The 15,844-nt window shown below is 42.7% G+C and overlaps 5 protein-coding genes across 5 annotated transcripts; 2 read left to right on the forward strand and 3 right to left on the reverse strand.

Annotated features, from left to right (window-relative positions):
• Positions 1–6,379: 6,379 nt before the first annotated feature.
• HMPREF1120_02840 (aldo-keto reductase (AKR13)) lies at positions 6,380–7,486 on the forward strand (the record flags this gene model as incomplete). The annotated part of the gene is made up of 2 exons (XM_009156886.1): positions 6,380–6,901; positions 6,974–7,486. 2 exons carry the CDS (start codon positions 6,380–6,382, stop codon positions 7,484–7,486), a joined length of 1,035 nt encoding a protein of 344 aa, XP_009155134.1.
• Positions 7,487–7,687: 201 nt separating this feature from the next.
• On the reverse strand, positions 7,688–8,002 carry HMPREF1120_02841 (uncharacterized protein; the record flags this gene model as incomplete). Its single annotated transcript, XM_009156887.1, has 1 exon — positions 7,688–8,002. One exon carries the CDS (start codon positions 8,000–8,002, stop codon positions 7,688–7,690), a length of 315 nt encoding a protein of 104 aa, XP_009155135.1.
• A 529-nt stretch (positions 8,003–8,531) lies between these two features.
• On the forward strand, positions 8,532–9,565 carry HMPREF1120_02842 (uncharacterized protein; the record flags this gene model as incomplete). The annotated part of the gene is made up of 2 exons (XM_009156888.1): positions 8,532–8,556; positions 8,685–9,565. 2 exons carry the CDS (start codon positions 8,532–8,534, stop codon positions 9,563–9,565), a joined length of 906 nt encoding a protein of 301 aa, XP_009155136.1.
• A 162-nt stretch (positions 9,566–9,727) lies between these two features.
• Positions 9,728–12,130, reverse strand: HMPREF1120_02843 (uncharacterized protein). The gene is made up of 2 exons (XM_009156889.1): positions 11,656–12,130; positions 9,728–11,593 (listed from the first exon to the last, which is right to left on the reverse strand). Exons 1-2 carry the CDS (start codon positions 12,029–12,031, stop codon positions 10,392–10,394), a joined length of 1,578 nt encoding a protein of 525 aa, XP_009155137.1. The 5' UTR covers positions 12,032–12,130; the 3' UTR covers positions 9,728–10,391.
• Positions 12,131–12,302: 172 nt separating this feature from the next.
• On the reverse strand, positions 12,303–15,758 carry HMPREF1120_02844 (uncharacterized protein). The gene is made up of 2 exons (XM_009156890.1): positions 14,461–15,758; positions 12,303–14,405 (listed from the first exon to the last, which is right to left on the reverse strand). The coding sequence occupies exons 1-2, from the start codon at positions 14,501–14,503 to the stop codon at positions 12,622–12,624; spliced, it is 1,827 nt and encodes a 608-aa protein (XP_009155138.1). The 5' UTR covers positions 14,504–15,758; the 3' UTR covers positions 12,303–12,621.
• Positions 15,759–15,844: the final 86 nt, after the last annotated feature.

Below are 15,844 nucleotides of genomic sequence, written 5' to 3' on the forward strand. Positions count from 1 at the left end.
CTATCTTAAATAGATATTTAAGATACTATACGACTATAAACTATATATAAAGCTATCGAAGTATATTATTAGCGTCTAATAGCTTAAATTCTATAGATATATAGTAGATAATAGAGAGTATTAATCTACGTCTATAAAGATATAAGCTATTCTCGAATAGCCTTAGTCTCGAAACGTATATAAAGTATATTAGTTTTTAGATTTAGCTTTCTACTATCGAAGATTTATTTAAAACTTTATAAAGATTACTATATCTTTATTCGATTTATTAATTAAGACGGATATTAAGCTTTAAAAAAAGAAGTTCTAATCTATTCGATAGAACGCGAGATATAAGTACGCCTTCTAAATACTTAAGAAGACTCTCGCTACTAAACTAGTTTTATAATAAGTCGATAAATTAAAGTCTTTTCGTATAGAAATAGACTACTTTAAGTAGATTTTAGGTTATATTCTTTTATAAGAAGAATCTAATAGAAAGTAATATCTAATCGTTTATAACGGGCGGAAACTTAATAGAGTCGAGCTAAACTATTCTATATATAAAAAGAAGCTTCTTACTATTAAATATACTCTTCGAATCTAGATTATATATCTCTAGAATAGCTATAAGACGATCGTTATAACTAATTATAAAAGTCTAAAATATCTAAATACTACTCGGACGCCTTTAAAGTATCTTATACGATAGATTAATAAGTTTCTCGAGTTTAATTTAAATATCTAATATCGTAAAGACTTCGAAGCTATTATTTCTAATACTATTTCTAAACGATTTAATTTTCTAGAAAAGAGCTCTACTAATAAAGTATAGATCTCTAGCGACGTAAAAGTATCTTTAAATATCTAATAAATAGTATATTCGAACGATAATATAGACTAGAAAGATACTATTATAGCTCGATTAATAACGAAGAATAAATCCGACTTAAGCTCGGCCTAGAAAGAGTAGCTAGCGCGTATTAAGAATCTAGATTAATACTTTATAGAAGAAGATTATCTATTCCGAAAGATTAGTAATTACTTTATTTTCTATATCTCTATATTATTTCGTTAAGACTTTATTAAGTATTATTATAAATACTACGGATATTATAGCGCGGCCGCTATAGAAAGTATTATTAAGATATACGAATAGTAGCTATTTATAATAAAGAATATTCTTATATATACTCGAATTTATAACTAATACTAGTTAGTCTAGAGATAGAAGAAGAACTAGAAAGAACTATATTCGTAGATTAAATAAATCTCCTAACTTTTCGAAAAATAGATAATTAACTTCGTTAGCTTACTATTAACTATACTCTATAAGAATTAATAGATTTTAACGACTATTAACTTCTCTATAGACTAGCTAATAGTAAAGGTTATAAAGAACGCTACGGACGAAGTAGTTATCGACTTTCTATTCGAAATCTACTACTAGTATAGAATATTTTAAGAATTATTATCAAATAATAGCGCTAATCTAATCTCGAAGATTATCGAGTACTATCTTAATTACGTTAAGATAAAGTATTATATAATAATCTTTTACTATCTCTAGACTAATAAGAAAATAGAAAGATTTAATAAAATACTAGGCGAGATTCTAACGAAGTAACTTATTAAATAATAAATTCTCTTATAAAATAAGTATCTTTTATTAACGTTATTCGTAACTCGTATTAAATTCTATATAGTAACTAGAATAAGTCTATATAAGCTCGTCTATAGACTCGAATCTCGATTAATAGGCGATTAATAAGAATTCGATTTATTAAACCTTAATATTAACTTTATCTTAAGACTAGAATAGCTATATATTATATATTATAAAGTAAATAAGCTACTAATTAAGAGAGAGCTCTACTCTTAAAGACTATAATTAATATATTTAAAAATGCTATATCTTTTACTTAAAGAAGGCGATTTCGTTCTTCTAAATAATATATTAAAGTAGAAATTTAAATCTAACTACTTCGAATTCTTTTAGATTCTAAAGAAGCTATAATTTAGTACGTATATACTAGAAACGATAGACTAGAAGATCTTATATCTATTTATCTATAAAAGCTATCTAATACGATATTACTTAATAAATTTAGATAAGAAAATAATCTAATCGCTTACTAAAGTATAATAAATATAATTCTAAATAGTTAAAGATAGTATAACGAAATCTTCGAATAAAGTACTTTAGATACTTAGTAATAAATCTAATCTCTTAATATACTATAAGCTATTAATAATATTAAAGTAATAATAGATATTATAAGAATAACTAGAAGATAGTTTAAGTAAGATAAAGAAGAGCTATAAAACTAAAGTAACGCTAGTAAATAGACGTCGGCGAAATAAAGAATAGAAGCTAATATTCTACGGCGCGATATCGATAGAGAAGACTACGATAGTCTACGAGAGATAAATTATAATCGAAGTAGCTCTCGCTTCTAATTCTCTAAAGTAGATTACTCTATCTTTAAGTAGATAATATCTCGTCGCTAAGAAGAGTAATAAAGATATTAGTACTTCGAGAGTATTAAATAGAATAACTAGAATAAAGATTATTTCTCTATACGCCTAGATTAGATAGAAATAGAGAAGTAGTAATAGACTATTATAGTCTAACCCTCTTAATACGCGAAGAATAGGAAACGAAGGGACTTTTAGTTCTCTTAAAATCTCTCTAATACTCTAGAAAAGAATAGAAAACTATATTTAGAATAGATAAGAGATCTTAAGAAATAAGAGTAATTTTATCGGATCGTACTAAGATACCGTTATATAAGATACTTCTATTCTATTCTATACTAAGCTACTTAAATCTATATCGATAGATATTAAGATCTATCCTATCGATATTATAGGGTATATAGATAATATAGTAGGCCTATTCTATATAAATTATATAAAGAATAGCTATAATAAGTTAGCTAAAGCTATTTTAAGTAAGAAGAAACTATACTCTATTAATAGACTAAATTAATCTAAAGATATAAGGCTATAGAATCTTATAGACTAAGATATATCTACTTTATTCTTCTCGATATTCGCTAATATTATAAAAAGTATATTTATAATATCTTCTAATTCTACTAGAATAACTCTTTCGATACTTAAGAGAAATCTTATTCTTTAAGAGTACTCGAAATCTTATAAGAAGCGGAGACGAGATAATTTATTATCTTTATTAGTAGTTTAAAATATTAACTATAATATAGCCGAGTCTTTAGTTTCTTATTAATAATATATTAAAGGACGCTTATTAAGACCTAATTCTAGACTAAAGATAGTATAAGACTAAATAATCTAATAATAATAGTATTCTCTATAGATAATCTATAGAAACTAGAGCGCAAACTAGGTCTCGACCCTTAGCTATACGTTATTAGGACGTCCTACGAAGCGCTCTAGATATATTAAAAAAAAAACCCTAAAAATAACCAATAAATTATAGTAAATCGCCTTATATAGTAGGCGTAGAAGAACCTCGCTCGCGCTCCTCTACTCGTTATATTATACTAGAAGGTTTATCTATAAAATAGACTATTTATAGAGTATCGTCTACTACCGTAGTAGTATAAGAAAATAGTAATACTTCGCGGCCCTCTTACTATAATACCGTTAAAGTCGGTCCTAGTAGTAGTACTTCTATCGATATCGTCGTTTTATAGTAAGAATACCCTAAAAGGCCTAAACTAGAAGTAGGACTTAATTACTATATATAGGTAGATAGCGGACGAATATTATATATAAAATAAGTAGAAGTAGTAGATTATCTATATACTAGATAATAAAAAGACGGACGTTCTAGTACTAGATAAGTCGATATATAGTCTTATATAGATTATATCGATAAATCTATAGAAGACGAGACTAGTACGAATCGTTACTATATTATAATCTAATTACGTTTAGAGTTATATACTAGCTTAGGAGGCGTAGATATATATTATATAGTCTCTTTAGTATAACGATATATTTTCGATATATATCTAGACGAACTTCGTATCTATAATAATAGCTTAGGAGAAGAATCGATAATATACTAATAATACCTTAGTAGTAGCTCGTTAACTATATAGTCGTATTCTTCTAACTCCGAACTAGTCTCGATAACTTCTATTCTTACTAAAGATATAGATATTATAGAATAACGACTTTATCGAGTCGATATTAGTAGAGAGTATTACTTTATATATATATCGGATTTACCGATTCTATAAATAACTTTAATAGTTTTCGATATATAATATAGATCTAAAGTCTATTACGTTATCTTCTAGATAGCGATTAATACCTTTTAACGTCGATCTTCTATATCTATCTATAGCGATAATATAAAGTCGAATCTATTCTCTAGATCTTTAATCTTAATAGTTATACGACTACTTATCTCTCTAGCCTTATCGGCTATATATAGACTACTTATTCTCTTACTAAAATATACTTCTCTTATATCTTCTACTAGATCTTCTTTCTATATTTTAGAAGATCGAGTACGATATTTCTTAGTACTACGTATTTAAATAGATATTAATATCGATATAGTAGACTAACGATAACTAGAAGCTTCGCTACTTATATCTTAATTATTAGATAAAGAATAATTAACTTCGCGAATAGTATAGATTATATATTTTCCGCCGAAAAAATATATCGAATCCGTAGAAATAGATATATTAAAGATAGATATCGAAATATACTCTAGGAATACTAACTCTTAATATAAGTCTAGTTTAACTATACGAAGATATATTTTATAATATAGATTATTTACAATATCTACTATATACTCTATAAGGGTATTTCTAACGTATATATTAGTAATATCTCTCTAATTATAAAATTCGACGAGTCTCCGTAGAATATAGCTATATAGCTAAACTAATAAGCTATTATCGAGAGAAAAGAACTACTCTTAGTACTATTTCGCCTAGATAATAGAATTAACTACTATATCGCTAGACTTAATACTATAAATATTATCGTTAATCTAAAAACGAATTAGTAACTATATCTTTTAATATAATATAGTATACTTACGAAAGAAGCTATTTTTATTGTCTTAATTACTAGTAGATCTTTAACTATCTTCTTAACTCGTCGATAGTACTAAGTATTTAGAATCTATAGTCTAGTCGACGTTCTAACTTATCTAGATAGTATATTAACTATAATAGTAGTTATAGAAGATTTAGCTTTAATTAATAAAGAACTTAGAACTTAGAAATATAAACGACTAGAAAGAGGTATAAAAGAAAGTAAGGAGAAAGAAAGTAAGGAGAAAAGAAGTAAGAGATATCTACTTATACTTCTTAAAATTCCGTCGGATTAATCCCGAATTAGCTTCGAAGAGTAACGGCGAGTACTATTACGTATATAGACTCTTTTTACTTATCGTCTTAATAATCTTAATTTACTCTCGATTTATTTAGCTTTACTATTCTAGACGTATATACTACTTTTATAGCTAAAGATAAGAGATATATACTCGCTTTATATATCTCGATCGATACCGAAGATATAGATACTATAGATACTTATTCTAACGATAGAACTATCTAGAAAACGAAGTATTTAGAATATAGAAATACTATTTTATTCTCTATTATAAGGCTAATAAAGGTACTCGATATTCTTCGATAACGAATAAGACTATTCGACGGTCTAGATAGAGGAGAATATAATAAAATAGATACTCTACGTACTAAGTATTATAAAGACGTCGAGAATCGTCTTTCGGTCTCGACTAGCGTCGTACGCTATCGTATAACCCCTAGAAAGTATATAGTCTGACGAGGCCCCAGGCCCCGTTGAAATAGAACAAGTCCTCCGTGAAATCACAAGTTCACATGCATCTGCATCGTGTCAACGATGGGCCCGGAGGTAAGAATTCCCCGATTTTGATAGTTCGACTACCTAAGTAGCGGAGATATTGCACAATGCCGCAGCGGCGGATGCGGCGGACGCGGCCGCACGAGAGCACAGGAGAGGACCACAAAGGCTCCATTTCGCAATGATTAGTCTGTGGTGGGGCTTACTAGTAACAATCTGACACAACCTATCCAAGACGTCATGGCGGTCAATGTGGAGATGGAGATGGAGATGGAAGTGGAGAGAGGAGCAATCGTAGCATCTTATGTCCGAGGCTCGAAGCCGCATCATCAGAGAGTCGATGGAGTTAAACACGGCCACCAGCACGTGCGTCAGCGACACCTACTCAGGGTATTTATACAAGATCCTGTGCCGGTCAGCTTCGAACGGCCATCGTCCGAAGCAAAGCAAAGCAAAGCACTCGAGTGCAAACCGGTTCACTCAGCTTCACATTTGTGACATTACGAGAAACGCCCTAAACTCCAGCACTTCGCTACGCCCCGTACCGACTCCGAACATGGCCAACATTCCCAAACTTCCCACCCGCAAGCTGGGCAAGAACGGGCCCGAAGTGACAGCAATCGGCTTTGGGACAATGGGCCTGAGCGCATTCTACGGCAAACCCAAGCCCGATGAGGAGAGATACGCACTTCTCGACCATATCTACCAATCCGGCGAACTGTTCTGGGACACAGCCGACATGTACGGCGACAGCGAGGACCTGCTGGGCCGATGGTTCAAGCGCAACCCGGGAGCACGGGAGAAAATCTTCTTGGCCACCAAATTTGCGAATTACCAAGACCCCAAAACCGGAGAGCGAAGTGTCCGTAATGAACCCGAGTATATCCGCGAAGCGTGCGAGCGGTCCCTGAAACGGCTGGGCGTCGACCATATTGATTTGTACTACTGTCATCGACTGCAGGCCGACCAGCCTATTGAGATTACGGTCAAAGTCATGAAGGAGTTGCAAGATGCCGGAAAGGTCAAGTATTTGGGTCTGAGTGAGTGTAGTGCCGACAGTTTGAGGAGAGCTTGCAAGGTTCGTACTTCCGAGAACAACAATATCTGCATGTCAGTTGTACAGTGAGTATATGCTTACAAAAACCATCAGGTCGCCCACATCGACGCCGTACAAATGGAATATAGCCCCTTCTCGCTGGAGATCGAAGACTACGGTCTCCTCCAGGCATGTCGCGAACTCGGTGTTGCCACGGTCGCATATTCACCGCTTGGCCGGGGGTTCTTGACTGGCGCCATCAAGAGTCCCGACGACTTCGAGGAGGACGACTTCCGCAGGCTCGCGCCTCGGTTCAGCCCCGAAAACTTCCCCAAAAACCTGAAGCTCGTGAATGAGATCAAGAACCTGGCCGAGCAGAAGGGATGCACGCCCGGCCAACTGGTGCTTGCGTTCCTCTTGGCCCAGGGTGACGATATCATTCCCATTCCGGGCACGACCAAGATTAAGAACTTTGATGAAAACATGGCTGCTTTGAATGTCAAGATCACAAAGGAGGATAATGACAAGATCCGCGCGGCTATCAATGCCGCCAGCGTGCATGGAGAGAGATATCCCAAGGCGTTTGGAACGGCTCTCTTCGTCGATACTGTTCCGCTGAAAGAGTGATGCAATGCACCATACCAGCCTTGGTCTGGATGTCGGATGGAATTTCGAGCCGAAGTGGAAGCGAAGAAGCAACCATAAAGTTTTGGTGAGCTGCGAGCAGAGTGGTCTTATACAAGATACATACTATCGGAGCAGAGAGAGTACAATCATATAGTTGAAAACGCCATCACAAGTACATTTCCCAAAATCAGGTGTGTTTCATCAGTCGTAGTCCATTGCATTACCGCCATCAAACGCCAGGGTTCGTAACCTCATCTGGTTGGACGACATATTGTATGTGTCAAGCATGCCGAGAGCCTTGCTTTGCTCTCGGTCCTCGATGTTCTTCATCTTGGGAACCTGCCATTTTCTCGAAGGCCCCAGGTCCTGGGTCTTGAACTGTGGTCCTTTCGGTTGATTCCTGAGTAATAGGTGATAGTTTGCTTTGACACGGCTCAATGCCCGCCGGGTCTGGATGGCATGGTGGTCGAGGATGATGCTGTTGTATGCGAAACTGAACCGCGCGGTACGGGGCATGGTTATCGATCCTCGGGGCGGAAGATGCGATGAAAGGAGCCTTCTGTCTTAAAGCAGTAATAGTAGACTGTCTTGCCGCCAGCGGCACTTTAAAAAGTCAAAGCAACTTGAGGATTTCAACGAGGATGGGTATACTCTGCGGGTTATATGGTGATTGAGAGGGCTAGGGAGGGTCAACCTGTGGGTATGGGGGCTGGTAGTAGATGACTCGGAGAGGTTGAGACGCGGAGAACTCATCTCGCCGCACCTCCCTCATCAAGACAAACAAGTGCTAGAATTGCACTAGTAGCGGCATCCAACCACTAGTACTGATATTCCTCACGGCCAGATGCTGCGCCGCGGTGGATTGGACACGTTCAACTTCAATTCTCGAGACACAGACCGAACACCTTGACCACCTGCGCTTCCTCAACTAGACGCAACGAAAGACACTCTTACTCTCGTGAAACCTCGTGTGCTCCCTTCGCGCCCTTATACAACCAGCATTATTCTCCTGTACCCAGCGAAACAATACCAGAGACCCGACACCATGGATCCCTTCTCCGGCGAAGGCGGTACGTTCACACCTATACCATTTAGCACTCTCACAACCACAACCACGGTCTTACTGGTCTCTTGGACACACACCCTTCCATACTACCAGAAATCCACATTTCCACTGACACTCGTTGCTTGAACACAGAACTTCTCAACATAACCACGGCATTCTACACGCACGCCTACCAAACCGTTCTCGACTACGACACCTCAGCGCTATCGACAGAGAACCAAAAGACGGCCCAACTCCTAAAATATCGCGCCCAAATCGCGCTGGGACAAGCATCATATGTCCTCTCCTCTCCGCTCAAGACCGCCAAAGATGCCGCATCTAAATCAATACTCGCCCTAGCCCAACAACAACAAGACCCCTCTTCCACTTCCGCCGTCCAAACCGCCCTCTCCCTCGCCGAATCCGACGGCGAAGACCCTACCGTACAAATCTGCGCCGGCACCGTCCTCGCCGCGGCAGGCGAATACGCCAAAGCAATTGAGCTACTTTCCAAACACCAGGGGAACCTCGAAGCCGTCGCGCTACTAGTACAAATCCACCTGCTCCAAAACCGCACCGACCTCGCAGTCAAAGAAGTGAGCGCGGCCAAACGATGGGCCCAGGACTCGCTGCTCATTAACCTGGCCGAGTCGTGGACGAATATCCGCGAGGGCGGGAGCGAAAAGTACCAGTCGGCATTTTATGTGTACGAAGAACTGGCAAACACCCCTGGAACCACGTCGCCCACCGCCCTCGTGGGCCAGGCCGTCGCGGAACTGCATCTGGGTCGTCATGAAGAGGCCGAGGCCGCATTGCAGCAGGCCATGAACCTTGAAAACGCGGATGTCCAGGCCATTGCGAACAGTGTTGTTTTGGCTAGTGTCATGGGCAAGAAGACTGATGTTGTTCAGGGTCTGTTGCAGCAGTTACAGCAGAAGGATGATCAACATCCCCTGATTAAGGATCTTGCTGAAAAGAGCGCCGCGTTTGATGCGGCCGCTGCAAAGTATGCTCCCAAGGTTGCGGCTGCTTGATGTCTTAATCTTGATTCCTCAAGTCCTTGAGAGATCATTAAGTCATCTTTCAATGGATCGAGACTTCTGTCAAAAGGAAAGCCAATTACTTACAACTGTTTGGGTCTGAAAAATAGACCATGAGGCGCAGTACGGGGAGCGAGAGCGAGTGAGGCGAATGCATGGCGGGTGAAGATGAAGTACAGTCAGTTACTTGGTACAGTACGTATTGTGCCCCATACAAAGAGACTTGTAGTACCCTAAGCACTAGAAACAAAAACGAGTATGATGCGATGAAAAAGAACAGTACTAGTATGGGTAGTATTTGCCCCTGAAGGCCAGCATATATTTCCCACTTGTCCAGACGCTAAAAACTGTATCACGCACTGCCTAAGGTACTGGCAGTATGATACCTAGATACCTTTGGGCAAAAACACCATGAAATCCCTAATCTAACAACAATCAAGCGCGCGCTTAGCGGGTATCATATCATATGTACGATTGCTCAAAGCCAGCAGCGGTGTGTTGCTGCAGCCTTCTCTCCTCCGCAGAAACGAAAAGCGGCGCCCTTGAAAAAGGCAGAAGCGCACAAGACCCGCTCGCTGTACAGGAAGCAAATGGGAATACTCGACGAGGATGACGCCCCAATCCTGCGAAGGGCAAAAAAGGCAAAAGTGACGCTAGCTGCTCGAGCGAGCCCAACAACCCGCGAGAACGGCGACACACGAAAAACATGCAATCAAGGACAAAGGAAAGGGTCACTCCCTGCCTTTTACGTGATACAACATCATGCACAGGCGGAGAGGCGGAGCTTTGGAGCAATCGTGGCCACGGCTAACAGCATTGATCAGCCAGAAGTACTGGGAGCATCCAGGTTCGCCGACGGGTGTCCCGTTGTTTGGGTTTGCGCCTGAGGCTGCGACTGTGACTGCGACTGCGACTGAGGCTGGGAGTTACCGTTGTCCTTGCGCTTGACGCGGGCAGTGTCCCCAAGTGCGGGAAACGCCTCGGCGAAAGCTGGACCGACGGACCAGTTCTCAAGGCGGCGGATGTGGCGTTCAAAGACCGGGTTAATGGCCGGGTCCTCTCTGTCCCGCTCGGATGTCGCGAGGAGACAATCGATCGGGTCGTACGGCCAATTGACACTCAAGCCGCTGGTGAAGGGGACAAACCAATTCTCGAACGGATAGTTCTGATGATTGGCGATGAGCTTGTCGCGCAACATGGGCCATGGGATATGGTCGATCCATGCGGGATGGGGGGTGTAAAGCTGCGAAGGAGTCGGCCGAAGCCACTCGGGTAGTCGTTCGTAATTCTCCTGCGTCGGATTGATCTGCCAGCGCATGTTGAGGAACATGAAATACAGCACGGCCACCTGCTCCGGCAGGTCATAGATGTTGGGGAATTTGCTGATGATGTCTGACGAAAGCTGAGACACTGGGTCGAGTTGGTGGCCGCTCGCCGGGTTAAGAAGAGACGACACGCTCGGGTAGGTTGGGTTCATGGCCGGATCATGGTTGGCCGACGCCTCGTGTCGTCGAGAATGGAAAAAGTTCAGTAGAAGGCCGTCAAGCGGACATGTTGGCGGGACGTGCTTGGGTAGCAATTTCCAGGGTGGTGGTTGTGAGACTGGCTGCTGTGTTGGATCAGGAAGCAATGGGTATGCTGACCGTCGGACGGGAGAGGACTGTTCTCGTTGAGAGGGAACATTATTGCCTCCGGGTCGCTGGGCCAGACCCTCGAGAAGGAAATTGAAAGACAACCGTTCCCCAGAGTCATTCAACTCCAGTCCCCGCTGGAGGTTGTCGCGCTGGTGGCTCAACGCTTCTCTAGATGACACCCACACCCTGTTCTCATTGTGGTCTTCAGACGTGAAAGGCGGCGGATATGATGAACCATCCACCGTCGCTTGGGATGTATGAGGAGATGCCGAGAATTGCTGTCTTCCATTCAAGTACGGATCCGCAGGAGAGATATTACTGCCCCGGAACGCTTCGTTCTGCTGTCCCGCTCCTGGCTGCACATTGTGCTGCGCGGCTGTTGCGAGATCTGGAGGATCTGTCAGTCTATGTCGTTGCCGTCGCTCTATCTTGGCCTCGGCCTGTACCTACCTGTCAACCCTTGCGCACCAACTATAGGTTGCAAAATGGACATGATGGAGGCCAACCTCCTCCTGATCTCTTCGTTCTCGGCCTGGATCGCATCTTTCTGCCGAATCACCGCCTGGAGCTCCTGGTACGGTTGTTGGGAGGTCAATTCTTCTATCCTGCGCTCCAGACTTTCAATGTGCTGCTTCGTCCGTTCTCGGATGGCACGCTGCGCCTCGCGGTCATTGGCGCGCTTTTTCGCGAGCTGTTCAGGAGTCAGGCTCGCGACGCCGCGAGAGCCGGACGGCGTCTTGCGCTTGCGGCCTGCCTGGTTCGGCGACGAGGGTGCAAGGTCGCCTCCTGGCGAGGAGGTGTGGGAGGGATCATGATCATTTTGCATGGTATTTTATTGTATCAGCGCTGACTCGCGCTGAGGTCTATGACAAGGCATAAATCCCGAAGCCCGTCAAATTGATGGTGAACGAGTCATGCAGCCTGCTTCTGTGCTGCTATAGTAGTACTAGTTCCGGAGGAAATGCTACCATGGTGGTAATTGGCCGTATTCCTCTTACATAAGCTACGGTGACGCGCAGGCTCTATGATGCAGTATCTCTGCAGCCTCGCAATACTTCCAAGGATGGAGGAGAACGAGTCGTCAAGTACTAGTATCCTTTGGGCCATTTCAATTCTGGTTTCATTGCTTGTTCTGTCTGGAGAAATAATTCTACATACTTGAGGCACGATTGGTATGGCCTCTCAATCCTTTGCATCAACGGGAATGCCGGACACCCTTTGCAAGCCACTCTTGAAAGCATGATATTCAGAGGCGCCTTTTCTGCTTTCTCTGCCTGCACCCTTCTCACTATGGCCAAGCAAAAGCCCGGAATGCCCGTTCTCTCAATATGTCGTACACTTCGATGTTCTTAGAACATGCACCGTTTGTACCCTCATGGGTGGACCACCTGTTTTCTGAAGCGAAGCAACCCTGGCCTAATGCTCGTGACAGCTTAGCCAGTGGCCTTCGGCACTCAAGGGGTCGGTCACATCTTCGATTGCGGGCAAAGAGTAGTAAGCACGCTCCGATGCCTTAGCAACAGGCTCCGCAAGGAAAACCAGCTGTGCTTCAATCTCCTCACCAAAATAAGCATTGTCGAGAAGACCACACTTCTCCAACTCCATCTGCGTTTCTCTGATTCTGACCACTTCATCTGGTGTTGGCACATTCCATCCACCATTGGTCAGGATGAAGCCCAGCCCGTCCTTCTTGGGGGTATTTGTAGCTGCCTTGCATTTAATGTGTGATCCATTCAACACGGCCAGATGTCTATTGCGGTCTTTATCGAGCAGTTGGCCATTGAGTTTCATGAATAGCCGTATGTGGATTTCGAAGTCCTTGCCCTCTTGGTCGTAGAACTCAAATTCGACGAACTTCAACTTCTTTGTGATGGGAATGAAATCACCTCGACTCAGTTCGTCATTAATGTCGAAAGGCTCAATGCCGGAAGGTTCGCAGGGCAGGAAGTCCTCCGTTGAGGTCTGAGTAATCTCACCAACGACACTGATGACTTCTTGGATATTGCGGAAGAAGCGATCAGAAAGGAAAAGTTTCTCGATCCAATCTGGAAGAGCGAAAAGGAAATCCTGCCCATGCCAGGGTGCATGGGAGCGAATATGCACTTCGACGATCTTGAGAGAAGGCATGAGTTGAAGAGCCTCTCGAAGCGCGACCATGACATTGGTCTGGTCGTTGTGTCCATTAAAGAAAGGAGCATGGAAGCAAATCCTCAAAATACGCATGCACTGCGCATTTCGAAACTCGGAGAGGAGAACAGCGCTCTCACGCAGGTCGTTCGCACCATGCTGGGAGCTGGGGTCGGGGATGGTCCAGTTAAGGACTTCAAGGGTTGGTAGCACTCGTCCTATGACGCTCATTGCTGAAACGATGCCATTGGAAGAAATATCCAACTCTTTAAGCGGAGGCGCTTCTTCAGGGACAGCGAAGAGGAGATCGCCCATCCGAAGCTCTTCACTTTGCCGGATATAGCCAGCGTGGCGGATGGCTCGCGGATCTGTACCAATCCGCAGGCGTCGTAGAGGCGGCTTGTTCTTCAGCACATGTAATGGAAGTACCGGCATATTGAGATTGTCAAGAACCAACACTTTGAGCATTCTGAGGTGCTGCAGAACGTGTAGCAGTCTGGCACGACCATGGAATATCTGACCGTCAATAGTAAGTGGTGGTTCTTCGGATGTAGTGATGTGCCGATGCTTGATGACCTTGCCGCAAGGGTGTCCGACAGAGCTGGTCTCTTGCCAACAGTTGTCTAGACCCACGCCAAAGATTTTCAATTCTTCCAGCATCCCTGTTCTGCTTCTGAGATCATATGCTAGTAGTTTGAAGAATTGTGCAGGGGTTTGGTGCGGGATTTCGATAGTCAGACTCTTCATGCGATCGTAACGATAAGGGCCAGTAAGTGCAGCGTCCAAAAATGGGTCCAGATTGTTCTCGGGTACCTTGACGATGCTAAGGATACTTTGGAATCGCGCTTCCTGGTTCAACATGCGGCAGACAAGACGTAGATTCTCGAGCCCGTTGACGCCATGGGCTGCAAGTGATTCTTCGGCTTCAGCATGACTGTCCATAATGAATATGTAGATTTGAACACGAACTTCCCATGGAAGTCCCAGAAGATGAGGCTCGGGAGGGGCAATATAGGGTTTGCCATCGCTGACGGACTGAAACGAAGAAGAGGAAGACGATTCGGTGTTTCCATCTGTCATGTAGCAGGTTAGAGAGCGCAATCACAAGCATGATCAAACTCGGCTCACCCGGCTCCTCGTGATTTGAGATACTTCTGGCCATGGTAGCCATCTCTGAATATCTAAGCTTGTTCACAGCTGGCGATCGGTTTGCCGGCCTTGTGATCTCAGATCGCAGTCGTAGGGCGTTGTCTGGAGCGTGTGGAGATCGATGATCGAACAACAAGGGAAAGGATGGAAGGATGATGTTGCTGGAAGTTAAAGAGAAGAGGAAAGAAACTGATTTATCAACGTGTGAATATGCGCAGTCGCAGCCAAAAACGGTCGACTCGACACGCGTTAGTGACAATAGGCCATCATGTGCACAGAGAAGATATAGTATTGGCCGAATACCTGCGATGACACGTCCTATTGTCCTTTCAGGTGATAGTGCAATTGAATCTTTCGCGCACTAGGTCTCATCTGGCCTGCGTTAAGACTTCCTTGTCTAAACGACCAACCATATCCAGAGCTGTTGTTGGGTCTTCACACAACCTCTCTGTAACCAGCAGTGAAGGCCAGATCACTGGTATTGCTGATGCCTTTTGTAATTCCTGGATGTTATGGACCAACAGCATGACTGCAACAGCTCAAAAGTTGAGGCAGATGTCAGACACCTGAGTGCAGGAGGATACTGAGCCGGCCAGTGGTTTGTCTTGGTGTCTGCCAACACAACATGGTAACCATCAACGTCGAGGGCATCCAAGGTACTTCACCAGACCCAATTTTTTTTTTGAACAGGCATCCTCATTTTTCTGGAAACCAGATAGGGCCTGGGCTGAGACAGTGCGTTTCGCCACAGATGGAGGCCCGTGACATGGTTTGGATAGAGATACGCCTAGGACCCCATGGTTTGCGAGCTCCCAGGCGTTCGTTTCCATGCATTACCATGATAGCTTTCAGCTCACAGAGTGATGTCTTCAGATGCTGGAATAGAGGAGGATGCTCTTCCATCATGAGTCCTCAAGAAGTTATATATATGTAGGCCGCTGACCATCAACTCCAGTCTGACAGATGGCAATGGTTTCACAGTGTAAGGTCAGCTTAAAGACATCACTACCTGACTTACCGCAAGCCTGGGTGCTCACTGAGGCACAACATATGAGGCGGAATACCCAATTGTCAAGTTGTTCTCACAGGCACGGACATCAAGTGTTTGCCAGATTAAAGGGGGTGGCCTGCTTGGTCACACGTTTGGCCACCAAATTCGCGACATCAATCGCAATAGGTCGGCTCAACAAGAGGTTTGATCTATACATGATGGACAAAGGAGAGATGATGCTGCGACAGGATGTTGAAGCGAGTGGAGGACGAATTCGGACACTGGCGTGAGAGGTGAGCTGAGGTGTGACGTTGGTTCTAGCCCCACGCACGCGTCAAAACTCCGTGGCCACTTACATAAGCGGGTTGTAGC

The sequence above is a fragment of the Exophiala dermatitidis genome (genome assembly GCF_000230625.1).
Source record: "Exophiala dermatitidis NIH/UT8656 unplaced genomic scaffold supercont1.2, whole genome shotgun sequence".
NCBI lineage: Eukaryota > Fungi > Ascomycota > Eurotiomycetes > Chaetothyriales > Herpotrichiellaceae > Exophiala > Exophiala dermatitidis.

Bases quoted from the DNA above. Each gene is read 5' to 3' on its own strand.
- HMPREF1120_02843 (XM_009156889.1), bottom strand. From the start codon at position 12,031: ATGCAAAATGATCATGATCCCTCCCACACCTCCTCGCCAGGAGGCGAC. The intron at 11,594-11,655 runs GTAGGTACAGGC...CAGATCCTCCAG, and splicing joins TGGTGCGCAAGGGTTGACAG to ATCTCGCAACAGCCGCGCAG.
- HMPREF1120_02844 (XM_009156890.1), bottom strand. From the start codon at position 14,503: ATGGCTACCATGGCCAGAAGTATCTCAAATCACGAGGAGCCGG. The intron at 14,406-14,460 runs GTGAGCCGAGTT...GCTACATGACAG, and splicing joins CTCAAATCACGAGGAGCCGG to ATGGAAACACCGAATCGTCT.